This window comes from Chionomys nivalis, chromosome 5 (genome assembly GCF_950005125.1).
Source record: "Chionomys nivalis chromosome 5, mChiNiv1.1, whole genome shotgun sequence".
Lineage (NCBI taxonomy): Eukaryota > Metazoa > Chordata > Mammalia > Rodentia > Cricetidae > Chionomys > Chionomys nivalis.
The window spans coordinates 113339407-113356210 of NC_080090.1; the positions used below are offsets into that span (position 1 = coordinate 113339407).

General features: G+C 33.5%; 1 protein-coding gene across 1 annotated transcript in view; it reads right to left on the reverse strand.

The window, feature by feature from the left end:
- The window catches only part of Cdh19 (cadherin 19), a 102847-nt gene that overhangs the window by 28475 nt on the left and 57568 nt on the right, over window positions 1-16804 (reverse strand). The window contains exon 10 of the mRNA XM_057770503.1: window positions 3915-4036. Coding sequence (XP_057626486.1) covers window positions 3915-4036 — 122 coding nt within the window. The remainder of the gene's footprint in view (window positions 1-3914; window positions 4037-16804) is intronic.

The window sequence follows — 16804 nt, forward strand, 5'->3', positions numbered from 1 at the left end:
AAAAAGAAGAAGAAGAAGAAGAAGAAGAAGAAGAAGAAGAAGAAGAAGAAGAAGAAGAAGAAGAAGAAGAAGAAGAAGAAGAAGAAGAAGAAGAAGAAGAAGAAGAATAGCCAGAGGCATGGACACCTGGTAGAACACCACAGAGGGGACTTGACCAAGCTGAGCTATGATAGGTGGACAGTGGGAGGAAAGAAAAAAACAAGTGAAAGGGCCAAGAAGCCAATGGTACAAAAAAGTTATAATATATACATATTTTTATCATTTCCTCCCTCCAAACTCTTCTATATAACTACAAATTTATGGCTTTCACTTTCGATCTTTGCTGTTACAGACATATATTTTGATGTGTACTAGTTTGGGAATGCTTAAGTACAATGTCTTTTGGTAACAACTACAGAATCACGTAGTAGAGTAGAATGCTCTTCACTGAAGACAACTATTTTCCCTCTCCCAGCATTTCTTTATTAACTCTAGTCCTTTCTCCCCTCTCTGTGTCAGCAAGCCTGTTGCTATTTTCCTTGTCAGCTCACATTCATGCATTCGAGTTTGTGAGATGTATGGGTGTAAAAGACTTAAGTACCCCGACAAGTTGTCTCACTTCAGTTTTTTTTACAATGATTCCTTTATTTGATCAATAATGATGGCTTCTTTAAAGCAAAATAATCTTCACAATATTATTTGTGTGGAATATGCATGTGTCATGACATACACTTTGAGGTGAATGTGTTTACACATATTTTGTACACACATATGCTCATGTATTTTGTTTGTCTTTGGTATAACTCTATTACACACTCATAAAAATCTATCTAGCTAGCTCCATATTCTTTATTTCCTTATCAGACAGTATCCACTGTTAATAACATATATAGTAAAATTATATAAAATATTTTATTCAAAATAATTTTTGAAATTTGTAAAATTTGAAATTTCAACTCAAAAGGAACTTTTCTGCTCTTCCCTGATATGGTATGTCCTTCTCTAAATGTGTTGATTTTATTGCCTGATGATTAAAGCTGTTTTGGTCAATAGCTTAGGTATATTGTAGTTAACTCTTTTGGTTTTTTGTTTATTTTTTGAGACAGGGTTTCCCTGCAGCTTTGGAGGCTGTCCTGGATCTAGCTCTTGTAGACCAGGCTGGTCTCAAACTTAAAGAGATCTGCCTGCCTCTGCCTCCCAAGTGCTGGATTAAAGGCATGCACCACCATCACCCTTGTCTTAGCTAACTTTTACATCTTAAATTAACCTATTTATATTAATCTGTCTCATGGCCTTCCTCTAAATTTTGGTATCCTTTTCCTTCAGCAGTCACATGGCATCTCCTTGACTGTACCTAATCTTTTTTTTTTAATATCTTTTTTCAGGATTTCCCGACTGGCTTTTTTTCTGCCCTGCTGTAGGTCAATAAAGCTTTATTCATGAACCAATTAAAAACAACACATATACAGAAGGACATCCCACATCACTCTCCAACCTATGAGAAGGAAATTTAAATTATATTTCCTTTCTAGATAATAACATTTTCTATTTACCTAAGGTTTTCAAATATTTTCTTCTCTGTCTCAGTCTCTAGTTGACGTTGCTTATCATATCTCACAGGTGATTGTTATATTCAAGTTTATTTTGTCAATTAGGGGCTTTTCCTTTTAATGCTATATTGATGTCCATGAGCCTACATAACAATTTTAAAGTTTACAGATGAAATGTTCATTTCTTTACTTTTCTTCTCCCAAATATTATTTTAACAAGGCAAAACATCTTTTTATTTTCAGATATAATGACTGATCCATTGGAATTTATTCATGAGTCACCTTTTCTAGTTTTATCATGATTCCATTCTTTTACAACATCTGTACTCTCATGTTATATGAAAGATATGGTGGCTTCAACCACTACCTTCAATACTTTCACATTGTGAGAACTCGTTGTCCCTTGCTTTGTACTATGATAACTGGAGGGCATGTCTTCCTATAGAAGAGCTCCACTGTATGTCAATATGTAAGTATGTGTCCAGAAAGCCATATAAAATCTTTCCATTTATTCTTGTTTAAACTGTTCACTAAATTAAGACTTTATTCTAAGAGAGAGAAAATGTAATTCCAAGTCTTTAGTTCATAAACTACCATGACTTGGACTGTACTATTTCCCTGAAATCCATGAACCATTCTATTTAGTATTGGTCCTTCTCTATACATATGGGGCAGTCCCCTGCTATCACAGCTTATTTGCTCTAGCCACTACCAGTGTCAAATGAAGGGCACATACCCTACCAGTCTCCTGGATAATGTAAAGTTTGATACATTCACTGCTTTCCCTTTCCATTTCAGGAATTCATTAAAACTGTCACATTCTAATGGGATTTCCCCTGAATATTCTATTCACATCCTCCTTAATGTCATTGTCCACATTTCATTGGTCTCTTTGTTTCTTCTTTCCACCACAAAAGCTTAATACTTTTGAAAATAATGTATGAACTACTTAACAACTGTTTTTATCTTATTGCACTGCTAGTTTTATATCAGAAAGGGTTCTTAATTCAACATTCATAAAATATAAATTACAAAAAGTATGATTTATGATTAAATGACATAATCATAGAATTTAATAATCCTGTATTAAACTTTAAACACAAAATCATAAATCAAATTTCTGTGTATCTATTCTTTGCTTTCTTCTTTCATATAAAGCATAGTAAGTCATTTTCTTGGCTACAGTTATTTCTCCATGATTCTTATTCTGTCTCTACTGGTCTCTATCATTCTTTGATAACTCCTAGGCCATGATTTCTAACAAACTCATTGTCTTTTAATACCTGTTGATGTTGATGTTCATTCATCATGTGTGTTCAGAGTATAAATTCATTTTCTTTTCTCCAGTTCAAGTCATGTATCACATGCTACAAAAATCGTACTTTTATTCTGACCATCAACATACCTTTTTGTACACATCATTTACCTGACTTTTGATTACTAGAATTTAATTAAAACATTTAAATATTAAAAATTTGCCATGCCAATGCATCTCTCCTTTCTTCTTTATATTCATCACACATTTTCTAGTATGGTATCCTGAGAAATAGAACTCTAGAAAGCAAAGTAATATGTTTGCCCCTTAGTTATCTCACTAGTAAGTTTGGGTGAAAACATTGTTGTTGGATTCAACTATCCTATGTTGATGTGTGTATTAAGATGTATCGGGATGCAGAGGCAGGCAGATCTCTGGGAGTTCGAGGTCAGCTTGTCCTACAAGAGCTAGTTCTGGGACAGGCACCAAAGCTACAGAGAAACCCTGTCTCGAAAAACCAAAAAAAAAAATGTGTATACTTACTACTTATGCATGATAAGTATATATACTAATACACAATATTTAACCATGTATTATATGTAACATATAACTATATAGATACATATAGTATAGCAATATATATATGATATATATAATATGTATAATTAAGGACATCTTTATAAACAAGTTTTTCTCTAACAATTATATGTGGCATATTTCACTTTATTTACAATACTGTGTTAGTTTCTTTAAATAAAATATTTTAAGATAATAGAATGAAACATTTTTAACTTGAGATTAAAAGGATGACTAAGGAAATTGATCAAACACTTGTATCTGCCTGTCTTAAAATAAATTGTTTGGTTCATGATAATAATCTAAGGTTTTATGAAGTAAACATCATAGGAGAGGCATAAAATAGAGTATTATATTCTATAGTATTTCCAAAAAGGAAAATAAAATTGCATAGAATATATGTACATTTGTAATAAAATGAATATAACTCAAAATATTTACTTTATGTAATATAGAGTATCGTGCCTTATACTACCAATTAATATATATTTAGAAAATATAAAATATGCTCAGTTACTCATTATTTGGTGATTTATTGTGATTTCTTATCTTACCTCACCAAATTCAGCATTTTCACAAACATAAGTCTCATAGTATTGATAGAACTCAGGAGCATGATCGTTAATATTAAAAACTTGTACATACACAGGAACTGAAGAAATCTGTTGGACATTGTCTGCAAATTAAACATAGAGAATGGAATTAATTACATCTCTATTAAAAGTCATGCAATAAATTGGATTAGAGGTTTTCTGTATATTGGTCTATTTACTTAAGGAAACCTAAGTATGGGAACTATGCATTTCATACACTTATCAGAAATCAATGCTTAGTTCTAGCACCACCTATTGTTTTCTTCTACAGGTTCTGGTTTTTGCCCTTGATAAGTGAAAGTAGACAAAAAAATTGTTCTATGATCACTGTGCTTCCACTCAGGACCTAGAAGATTTGTTTGTATCAGTCCAGTGAATTTTACTAAGAATAGAAATTTCTACTTTTGTAAATTTCTCTTATAGTCATACTGGCACTTGGAACCCACTCAGAATTAAATTATTTCCTGAAGTCCTTAAATAACTAAAATTGCTTTATATAATCACAGTGAAACCACTCTCTGAAACACTAAAATTAAGCCATAACTGATAAAATGTTCATTATAAAGAATGCTTCAAGCCATGTCCTTCTTAAATACCCCAAATTTGTTGTTCAGATGTAAAGTGAAAGTAAAGAATACAAGCTGAAGGCTTGTCTTGCTGTTCAAGTTATGTTATTAAATAAATATTAGATAATTACCATGATCAGAATAAATATAATAATATCATTATTATATGGCAAGGTATACAATTATTCTTTATAACAATACTTAATAAGTATGTGTTTTGGAGTATTTTAATTGCATTCTGATATGGCTGAGACTAAAAATAAAGTTTACTTTGAACCAGAGGGAAGAGCTAGCTACTAGATGAACAAAATTAGCCATAGAAATTTTGGTGGACTGAGGATATACAGAGAGACTCTGAAAAGGGATTATAGGCAAGGTGTTACTAGAAACAATATTTATTCTAGAGACAATACAAACAGAAATCTACAGCCTTCTGGAATAAGCAGAAGGTGTGACAAAGAATGTCATTGAACTAATAAATGAAGATAAAAAAGGGACAGACAAGGTAACAGTTTGACATCGGAAAATGTTTTGGTAAGCCTCTTGCATGCTATAATTTCAAATTTGATTAATAAGTTCCTATCAGCACTGGGGAGTCCCTCCTCAGAATAATTTTAAAAGAACTTAATGCCTCTTGTTTTAACCATACTGATCTAGATAATATAACAGTTTTATTAGATAAAACAAATTATTAAGGAAAGAATGGAAAAAAATTATCTGAGCAAACTGTTATAAATAATCAAAGATCAAAGCTAATAATACAAATAAATTGCATTTAAATTGATAGTTTAGTAGAAATAGTTTCAATTGTAAAAACAATAACATCAGTATCTTAGCAAAAATTTGGTCTCTTCAGGAGATAAATATTCTGTTTCTGGGGAGAGAAACTTTGTCTCAGGTAAAATAACATGCAAAAAGAATTGACATTATAAGACTAGAAGCATAGGTAGGGAAATTAAGGACATAGGTTGCTTAAGTAGCAATAAATTTATGAAGATATGATTTGTTACATAAATGAAAAGCCCAAATTAACATTCCTTCAATCTCAGAAACAAACCATAAACTAATACATACTTCTGAGAAAAATATTAAAAGGTATTATCAAAAAAAAAATGACTGGGCTGGAGAGATGGTTCAGAGGTTAAGAGCACTGTCTGCTCTTCCAGTTGTCCTGAGTTCAATTCCCAGCAACCACATGGTGGCTCACAGCCATCTATGATAAAATATGGTGCCCTCTTCTGGTGTGCCGGCATACATGCAGGCAAAATGCTGAATACATAATAAATGCATCTTTAAACAAAAAGAAAGAAAAACGACCAACATTTCAGGCTGTATATAAGCAGGGCAAAGCAGCTTATATCATTACCTTTAAAATGGCTAACTGAGAAGCCTATCTGGTTGAGAAACAGCCTTTGACCACAGAAAAATTATAGGAATCATAACAGTTGAAACAGGAGCAGATAAATATTCAATGTATTGAGGAATAGACTAGTTCCTTGACTAGTCTATTTGTCATTTCAAAAAATCTGGAAAATTGATAATGTTAACAGAACTAAGAACCACATAAATAAGGAGATTCAGAAAATGGTCTCATTGCATGTTAGAATTCCCTTGAAATCTTTATTACTTAAAGTATAATCTATTGTGTTGATTGACTTAAAACAATGGTTTTTTTTAACTTTACATGAACAGGTTAGAGAAAAAATTGACCTCAGAGTGCCTACTTACAGTAATTCCTAGCCTATTAAGAGGTATCATTGGAAAATTCTTCTTAAAGAGATGTTAACCAGGCCTAGGTTTTGTCATTATTTTGTACTATCATTGAAAATAATTTGCAAACAGTCTCTTCACTGTATAACTATATGGATGATTTATTTCTAGAGATCAAACTCATATACCTTACATACATGATAGAAGAGTCAAAGAACTCTTAATTTATATGGGATTACAAATTGCTTCGAGAAATAGAATTAAGAGATTATATGAACTACCTAGGAAATAAGATAGTTTTAAAAGGATTCAACCACAGAGAGTGCAAAGCTTGAGAGATCTATTTTGAAGTATTAATAACTTTAAGATTTTCTGGGAAATATTAACTGACTACTACCTATAATTGTGTTAACTACTCAAGAATTAAGTAATTTATTTCAACCATTAAATGGAGAGAAGGGTCTAAATTGTCCAATAAAATAATAAGTTGAATCTCGGAAATGATTGACTTTAGTAGAAAATAAGTTACAGAATACACATCTGGATCCTTTGGATCTAGAGTTTGTTTGTATTCTGGTTATTTTACCTTCTATACATTCCCCAAAGAAATTCTTATGCAGAGAGATGATAAGATCTTTGAACAGTTATTTTTGTCATAAAAAACATAGTAAGAATATTAAAAAGCTCTAAATAAATGCTTCCAAATTGATTCTGAAAGTAAAATAAAGACTTCATCAATTGGCAGAAATAGAGTCAGCAGAAATTGTAGTGCCATTTACAAATGTTGAAATTGCCTTCAAGACAGAAAACAAATATTGTCACACAGCTTGCAGTAACTTCTTGTTAAATATTAGCAAGAAGTATTGCAGAATTAAAGGACTTATATTTATATAAAAATGATTGGATTCTTCTTCACATACCATTAGGAACAATAATTGCTGGAACTTCCACATTTCATATTGATGCAAGGAGTTCAGGAAAGATAGGTCATAAGTCAGGAAATTTAGGAAAAAGTGGCTCAAAACCCAGATAATTCTTTTCAAAAGTATTATATTTCATTCTCATGGTATTACTAGATTTTATAAACAGAATTGTTTTACATATTGAAACCACTAGAGTTATTCTGAAGTTGATTCAGAATTATTTTTACAATATATTCAGTTATATGAAACAATCAGAAATGAAAATTACCCCATTTATGTAACACTTATCAGATTCTATACAGGTTCAATAGGCTGTCTAGCATAGCATAATGATAAAGTTGATCAGATATTTGTAGAAAATGTGCTCCTAGCCTCAGAATTTCCTAAGAAACATAATATTATTTTAAAATTATGTAGAAAAGATTTTTTAATCACTTAATAATAAGCCAAGGAAATGTGCTAATTGCAGTTTGTATTAACAAACCTGCAGGAAGTAACTTAAATTGTTCTAATAGAAATGATATTTGGTAAATATATGTGTTTCATTTTACAGAGTTTAGAAAATTAAAATATATGCACCTTACTGATGACTATCTTGGATATTACCATAGAATCTTCACCTGGCGATAGATGGAGATAGAAACAGAGACCCACTTTGGAGCATTGGACTGAGTTCCCCAGGTCCAGTTCAAGAGCAGAAGGATGGAGAATATGAGCAAGGAAGTCAGGACCACAAAAGGTTGGTCAACCCACTGAGACAATATGCCTGATCTAATGGGAGCTCACCAAATCCAGCTGTACTAGGACTGAATGAGCATGGCATCATACTGGACCCTCTGAATGTGGCTGACAATTGGGGCAGACTGAGAAGCCAATGATAATGGCACTGGGATTTATCTCTACTTCATGTACTGGCTTTTTGGGATTCTAGTCTATTTGGATGCGTGTCTTCCTAGGCTTGGATTGAGGGGGGAGGACCTTGGACTTCCCACAGGGCAGGGTACACTGCCCTCTCTTAGGACTGGAAAAGGAGGAGAGAAGGGTAAGTGGGAGAGTTGGAGGGAAATGTGAGGAGGGAAGGAAGTGGAAATTTTAAATGGTATTATTAATAAAGTAATAAAAAATCTAATTCTGTTATTATAGAATTATGAGTAGTTATGGCCAACATGGGGATACTTGTACAAATGTTCCAGCATATGAATCTAGTAAAATGAAACAGTCTTTTTGCATATTTCACTATAAAATATGTTTCAGGTATACTACACAATTCTACTTGATAAGAATTTATATAAAGATTTAATCATAATTTAAAATATGACTAATAAACAGAAAATTATTATAATTTTCTTCAGAGATAGAATGCACAATGTTTGACTAACTTTTATTATTATAATGATAATGAGAAAGGAATGACAGCTGAGGAGAGACATTGGATAGTAGGAAAAAAAATTGCCAAATTAAATCACCATGTATAATTTAAACTTGTATTGATTTCACAATGAAGAGCTTGATATGTGTTACATTGAGGAAGAGGGTTTGATTTGTTTCTATAGGAAAAGAAAAGCTATGAACACCAGCAGAACTGATAAAGATTAGAATAAAATACTAGAGACTAGATTAGGAGAGGTGATAATTCATCAAACCGCCTGGCCATTTACTCTAAATGTTTAAAACTAACAAACGCCTTTCATTTAATCAGATATAACCTGCCTCAATTGGAAACTCCCGATAATTAGGATTGAGGTGTGGTTTGTTTCTGTCTTGCTAAGAGAATAAAAGAATCCAAATAAGTAATCTGAGAATGACTGGACAAATGAGACATCTGAAGACAAAGGGTGAATCATCCAGAGAAAATGTTCCAAGAAAAAGGAGTTGGCCTAATGATATATCACATTTCTAAAAGGATAAAATTTTATACATCTTCCCAAATGTTTGTTTCTGTTGTTCTCTAAATATAAAATACATTATCTTTCTATAATTTCAATCTAACTAAAAATTAAAGCTTGATTTGAAGTTCAATTGTGTCTCTCTCCTTCAATAAATGGAAACATGATTATTAATGGAAAGTTCAAAATCTCTATCTCATGTAAGGAGAGTCAACTGGAATTGGACAAGATCAAAACCAAAACAAAGATTCTATTCTATTGACCCCAATCTCATAATCTTGAATTTATTTTGACTCCTTAAAACCTGTCTTAAGATGTGATGTAGGAGGGTTATCTGTCTATGTGTTACTTTCATTGGTTAATAAAGAAACTGCCTTGGCTTTTTGATAGGGCAGAATATAAATAGGTGGAGTAGACAGAACAGAATGCTGGGAAGAAGGAAAGTGAGGCAGATGCAATGATTCTCTGTTCTGAGAAGGTTGTGGGTTAGGATCTTAATCGGTAAGCCACCGCCTCATGGTGCTACACACATTAAGAGAAATGGGTTAACCAAGATGTGAAAATTAACCAGTCAGAGGCTAGAACTAATGGGCCAGGCAGTGTTTAAATGAATACAGTTTCCGTGTAATTATTCTGGGGCTAAGCTAGCCATGTGGGAGCTGGGTGGGATAAAAAGCAGGCCTGCTCACCTCATCACTACAAAGATGTAAAAATTTCAAAATTTGTAACTTGTATATTTAAGCTCTCTTTTGAAATATTAATGGTCACACAGAGTACTAACTAATTCTAGAAATAGGCTTTATCTGACTTTAGGTACATAATTTTATGCCTGAGTCTGAATTAGATAGCTCAGAATTAAACTTGAATATCAAGGATGTATTTAATAGATTTTGGTGTTCTAATCTCTCTGAGATCTTCTGCACATTACACTCAAAATATCAATATCATTAACCTGAAAATGTCATTCAAAGATCATGTGACTACAAACTGCTCAAGAAAATGTGAAGACAATTATCTGAGATGGTTCAGCTTCTTAGACTACTCCAGCCAGTATTTCAGATAAGCCCTGCACTTTCCCATCACACAGAAACAGGAGATCACCTATGTCTCCAAGGAATTGACCATTAACTCAAATTTTTTAGGGTCTCCGTAAGAAATTTTCATGCCCAGACAACAGGAAGCAATTATAAAAAGATGACATTCACATTTTCAAGAAGTGGAAAGTTTTTTTTTTTTTTCTACTGACCTGTAGATTAAAGATAATTATCATAGTTTGGGGGTTGTTTAAAAGTTGTTATTGGTCATATCAGTAAGAAAACTTTCAGAGGAGATTAGACTCAGGGAACTCATTGTGGAAAGAAATAGGGGAATATAGTAATGAAAGGATAAATGGGTAGATTATTAATCTGTATTCAAACTAATAAATCAATGGCTTGTCTTGAATATTTTATATTGGTATGGATTTTTGTATATAATAAACAATTTGGTTATTTTTGTTATACTGTATATTTGCTTCTTCTCTCATTTTTAGTATTTTATATGCTGACACAAATTTTAGTTTATTTTATACTGTAAATAGGTTTATATGCTTCTACTTTTATTTATGCTATTTTTTGTAATAATAAAAATTTTTGCTTATTTTTGTTTTAATATACTGTATATATGTTTCTACCATTGTTTAAAGCATTGTATATATGCAGCTAATTTTAAAATGTCAAGTAAAATTTTAGTCCTTAAAGGCTCTTATCACACAGTTTAAGTTGGTTAAAAAATGTATGTTAGCAGTTAGCCATCTATAATACTCAAATCTGTGGCCATTTTACACTTGCTTTTAAATCCAAATATAGTTATATTTCAATAGACATATGGTTTGGAGGACTGAGCATTTAGAAGGGCTTAAATTTTCTCAGTCATTTTGAATAGAAAAGGAGACATTAGAATCACTGGTTGCTTCTCCACTATTTCACTATAAACCAGGTTCTTATTATCTGATTTCTGAGTTTTTATTGATAAAGAATGGATAGTAAATATTTCAAATATATAAATTTTGAATTAATTAATTTAATGGGCAGTGATTTTCTTACAAATTAATGATTTCTATTAATGTTGATTATAGTTTACTAAACTTACTTTTACATAACCACACAGAAACTGTATTAATTAAATCACTAAAATTTCCTTTTACATTGATCCAATCCTTAAATTAAAAAAGACATAAAAACAATTTTACTAGCTCTTTCCCCTCATTATCAACAACCCTTAGATGAAAAAAATTAAAATTACTAATTCAATGATCTAGTATATTTTTATGAAATATGTTTTTGTTAGTTTTATTCTCTCTTAAAGATTAGAGCATTTTGAGACTTCAAATACTGATTATAGGGCCAGTTACACTGTTTAGTAAATACATAATCAATCCACTGTGTTTGAAGACCTGATATCGCTCTTTGGACCTCACTTAGTAGTAAGAAAGAATCAACACACTCAAGTTACCCTTGACCTCCAAATACATAACAATATATGAGTATATATGCACCCACACTTACTTATACATGTACCACAAATAAACAAATATACATAAAATACACTCTACACTTTTTTTCCCCCAAGACAGGGTTTCTCTGTAGCTTTTGGTTCCTGTCCTGGAACTAGCTCTTATAGACCAGGCTGGTCTCGAACTCACAGAGATCCACCTGCCTCTGCCTCCCGAGTGCTGGGATTAAAGGCATGTGCCACCACTGCCCGGCCACTCTACACTTTTTAAAGTTTCTTCCTAATCACTTATTTTTAGCACATTTGTTGGAAGAAAGCAAATTATTTTATTCTCCTTAGGTATGACAAAAGCTTGAAATAATTTATTTCTAGAGTTTTGACAAATTTCAATCCTTACAACCTGAAAATTATTTCACAGATAATTTATTTTTTCAATTTTAAATTTTTCTCTTTAGCTTAGTTACGTTATTTTTCACAATAGCTATTCAGACTATTGCAGGAAGTCTTACAGCCAGTGGTTATCCACCCACTGGGGCATGGCCTCTTATACTATATATGCCAATATAGAGCATGTATCTGGAGTCTTTTCCAGCTATGGGATTTTGTTTCTGATCTCGATTTTAGCAGAGGATCCTGATTTGTGAGTCTACCCCTAAATAAATAATCATCTATTTCTCAATTCTGAGCTAGTGTGGGATTTCTTTTAAGTGTCCTTCTTCATTTGGCACTCATGTAGATCTGGACTCCATGCTTAAATGGGTGGAGAGACTAATGGACTAATGGTCTAGTTAGTCCAAGGTCCAGACTGTATCCCAACCCTGCCCACTTGGCTTTCTTTTACCTAAGCTGTTTTTTTGTAGAACCCGCACAAGAGCAGAGTTTATTGTTTGTGGCAACTTTTAAATTTCCCAAGCATATGTATGATTGCTGCATTCCCTGGCATGGTTCCTTGCCGAGTGGTGACTTGTGCAGCTCCAGATTTCTGCTTCCTGCCCATGAGTTCTGGTTTTCTTGTTCCATGTATGGAATTAATTTAATTGCTTTTAATTTGTCAAGCAAAGCATGTTTCTTAGTATTTAACCTGTATGAAGGTGAAAAACTAAAGTGGCTCAGAAATGAAAGCAGCGTAGGACCAATTCTGTTGACATCAGTTGCATTGTTTCCAGTCTCAACTCTGCAAGCACAACATCTATTTGACAAAAAGGATTACAGTTTACCAGATCACATAACAGGTAATTAATAAATCAATATGGCAGACTACATTAACTTTTAGTAACTTTTTTGCTGATACTTTGGATTGTATTGTGCAAGGCTTATTTATTGGGGATTGGGACTTGGTTTTCTTCTTGATATTCTACCATTAAGAAATAATATGGCACTTTTAGGAATCATACACTCTTTACAGACTAATAATGAACAGATAGTAGACAGAATTAATACCATTAAAATGATAACATTAATTTGACAGACAAATTGAATCCATATCTAAGGGTAATAAGAAGTTATCTAAAAATATTCATGCTGTTGATTTTGACAATCAAAATTTGATAAAAAGTTACGATAAGTTAGCAGATGGAGTATCTCTCCAATATGACAATCTGCATACTATTCAAGTAATGTCCAAGGAAAGATTATCTTTAAAAGAGAAATTTCATCTCTTAGAATCACATGGGCAGAATGAGGACAAGAGGCTAGCTGCCTCAATGAAATCTTTACAAATATATATAGGCCAGGAGACTCAGGCTTTATAGAAGAAAATAGTAAAAAGATTTGAAATAACTGAGGAAATTATTGGAGTTGATGAACAGGGAAAGAAGGCACAAGTTTAGAATTCAACATCAGCAGTAGCTGCCAGAGATGACTTACCCAAGGTTTTAGTTTTTTTTCCTATAATATACTCTGACAAAGCATCAAGTTCTACAGGCCCAATAGGATCCAAAGAAGGTAGATGGATACCTATAGGAATGAATGGTCTAAAAAAAAATTAAGCATGATTTTGTAACTTATGGTTTGCATTCCACATCTGTTAGGGAGATGACAAAAACATGATCTTCTAGCATTTAAGCTTCACCATATGATTGGATTAAGTTAGTTTCAACAGTTCTTTATGAATGGCCTCAATTAAGGTTTAGAATTTATTTCAGAGAAGAGGCAAAAATTTTGGAACAATGGGGAAAAGCAAAAGGCCTTGAGACTTCCCAGGATCAAATTCTTGGTGAAGGCCATTATGCTGACCCACAGGTTCAAGTTCTTTATGATGAACAAATCTTATCCTTATGCTACAAAGCAGCCTTAAATGCTTGGGACAGGATTCAAAAATAGGGAAAAAGAATTGAATGATATACCTGGGTTAAACAGGGTCAGAGATTAACTAAGGCTTTACAAATAGAACAGAAGACCCAATGCTAGATGAGTACTTATTGAATCTCTGGCTTTGGAAATGCCAATTTAGAATGCAAAAAGATAGTTGGGCCTTTAAAGGTTAGATCAGCACCAATGAATGAATCCTGCATACAACGAACACTGAGACATTTGACTATAATACTGATTCTTGGCTAAGAGAAGCAATTTCCAAAGGAATGAGGAGACATGAAAATGCCAAATGTTTAAATTGTGTTAGAATGGGACATCTGAGAAGGGATAGTAGACAAGTAATTCCTAGGAATAATTTCTCCTCTGGGAATGGCAAAAATAGGAGGACTCAACCTTCAGGTATATGGAGAAGGTGTGTCAAAAGCTGACATTGTAGCTGATATTGTACCAATGAATTCAGATCAATCAAAAACAGACAAGAAAACCCAATACCATTGGGAAAGTCCTTGAGGGGCCTCTTGCAGGCCCCCAAGTCAAAAGTGGCCCAGTCATTCCCAGTAACCATAGAGGCTATGTCTAACCACGAAAATTAAAAAAAAAAATCCGAAGCTCTGGAAAAGACCTTATTGTTATAGATGATGGCATAAACATGGAGCATAAGTAAAAAATTTCAATAGGAAACAGGAAACATATTCTGGCAGACTTCTATAAATGATTAAAATTAAAGCTGAGTGTGTATAAATGGCATTGTAATTGTAGGTTCGTTGGACACAGGTGCAGATGTGAGAGTCATTACTCCAGAATCTTGGCATCCAAATTGGCCTCTTCAAGAGGCAGATGTTTAATTACTAGAAATGGAACCATATCTCAAAATTAAACAAATTATAATATGGGTTGACTTTATTGGGCCAGAAGGTTAAAGTGAGAATCTGATGCCATATGTGGCTAATACTGCAGTAAATTTATGGGATTTTGACCTTCTGCAGCAATAGAATACCCAGATTAACATTCCTGCAGTCACAGGAACTCATAACTCTGGGAAGGATATTATAAGTTACTATCCATAAAGGTCACCAGTCACTCAGGCTGTATATGAACATAAAGCAACTAGTAAGCCTTTAAAGGTATAAACAGCCCTACAATTCAAATGGTTAACTGAGAAGCTGTGAACCCATATTTTATACAAGATATTTGCAGCCAGGCTCTCTGGCCATGCTTAATTTCCAAGGCAGCTGCATTCCTGTCAAACAAACTAACCACCTGACAAAGACTCAGGATGTATGACTCCTTCTCTTTTGTTATTATGTAGATTGCCTAGGGAGAGGTGTTGATTCCAAAGCTGGTGACTTAAGGGGTAGGTGTTTTTGATAGTATCATGGTCCCCAGGAAGAGAATATTAATGAGTATCCACCTTCGTTTACCTGGGGGATAAAAGGTATTTTGAATAATAAATGCAGGTAGATTTTCAGGAATGGATGAAGCCTGAGAAGCCCTTCTGAGATTGCCATGTGAACTATGTCTCATTATTTCCTGTGCCTCTGTATCAGTCTAGTTAGGGGAAAATAGTTTCTATCTTGGGGCCACAGATCCTGACATAATGATGCCCAATATGGGGCTGACCACTAAACCCTGAGAAAAGCCAGAGAAAGAACAAGAAGTTAAAAGAAAATGTGGTGCTGACCGCTAAACCCCGAGAAAAACCAGAGAAAGGAACAGAAGTACTGAGGAAAACATGAGGTTGATCTGCAAACCACAAAAAACAAGAAAGAAGTGACCAGATGTGAGAAACTCGTGAGAAAAAACATCAGTGGATATGTGAGTAATGTGCACTTAGATAACAAAATGGGACAGTAATATTAGGAGTAAAATTTGTAAATATAAATATATGGGACAAGGAAAAAACAATCAAGTGACTATGCAGTTGATTAAAGATATATTAAAAGACAGAAGAGTAAGAGTACAGCAGCATCAGATACAAGAATTTTTAAAATTTATAGAGGAGATATGCCCTCAGTTTTTCCAGCATAGGACCTTAGACAGAACCATATGGAAAGAAGTGGAAATTAGAATCAAACAACATTATTGTAATTATGGACCAGAAAGCATCCCTGAAGATATTCCTTATTTCTGGAAGCTAATACAGGAAAGGTTGGACTTAAATCCTGACCAGCAGGAGATAGTTCCATCCACACCATCTGAGGAGTAGCTAGATACTCTTTCAGAACAGAGCAGTTACAACAGGTCAGAGACTAATGATTCAGACCATGAAAGGGAGTCTTCATCTCTCTCACTAGCAAACAGCAGCACTGAGAAACAGAGACACAAGGACAGGATTCAGAAAGAAATAAAAGGCTTGAGAATGATGGGAACCTTGCTATCGCACAAATTAGGAACTATGCAGATACAGGATTCTTGTCAGAGGAATGATAGTCTTCCCATAGCAATGGCAGGCTTAGATCCTCAGACAGTTCAGAGTATACTAAAAGTGAAGCAGAAGCATAACAAGAGCAGTAAATTTCCTCTACAAGCTTGTATCAGAGAAGCTGCTAGCAGAGGGGAAAATATGCAAGAATTTTAATTGTTACCAATAATGGAGTAGAGAGATGTGCAAGGATACATACTCCTATATCATTTAGGTTACTCAAAGAATTAAAAACTGCTTGCACTCAATATGGTGCCATGGCATCTTTTACTCAGACATTGATGGAGAATATAGCTGTAGAAGCTCTGCCACCAGTGGATTGGAAGCAGATCACCAAGGCTTACCTGTCAGGAGGAGATTATCTATTGTGTTAAACCAAATTTACAAAACAATGTCAGGCCACAGCTGAGAGAAACCAAACTCAGCTGGTTCCTATTTCATATGAGATGCTGGCAGGTGAAGGAGCCTACATGTAGCAAATCAGCAGTTAGAATATGATATGGTAACATATGTACAGATCAATGCAGTGGCCAAGAAG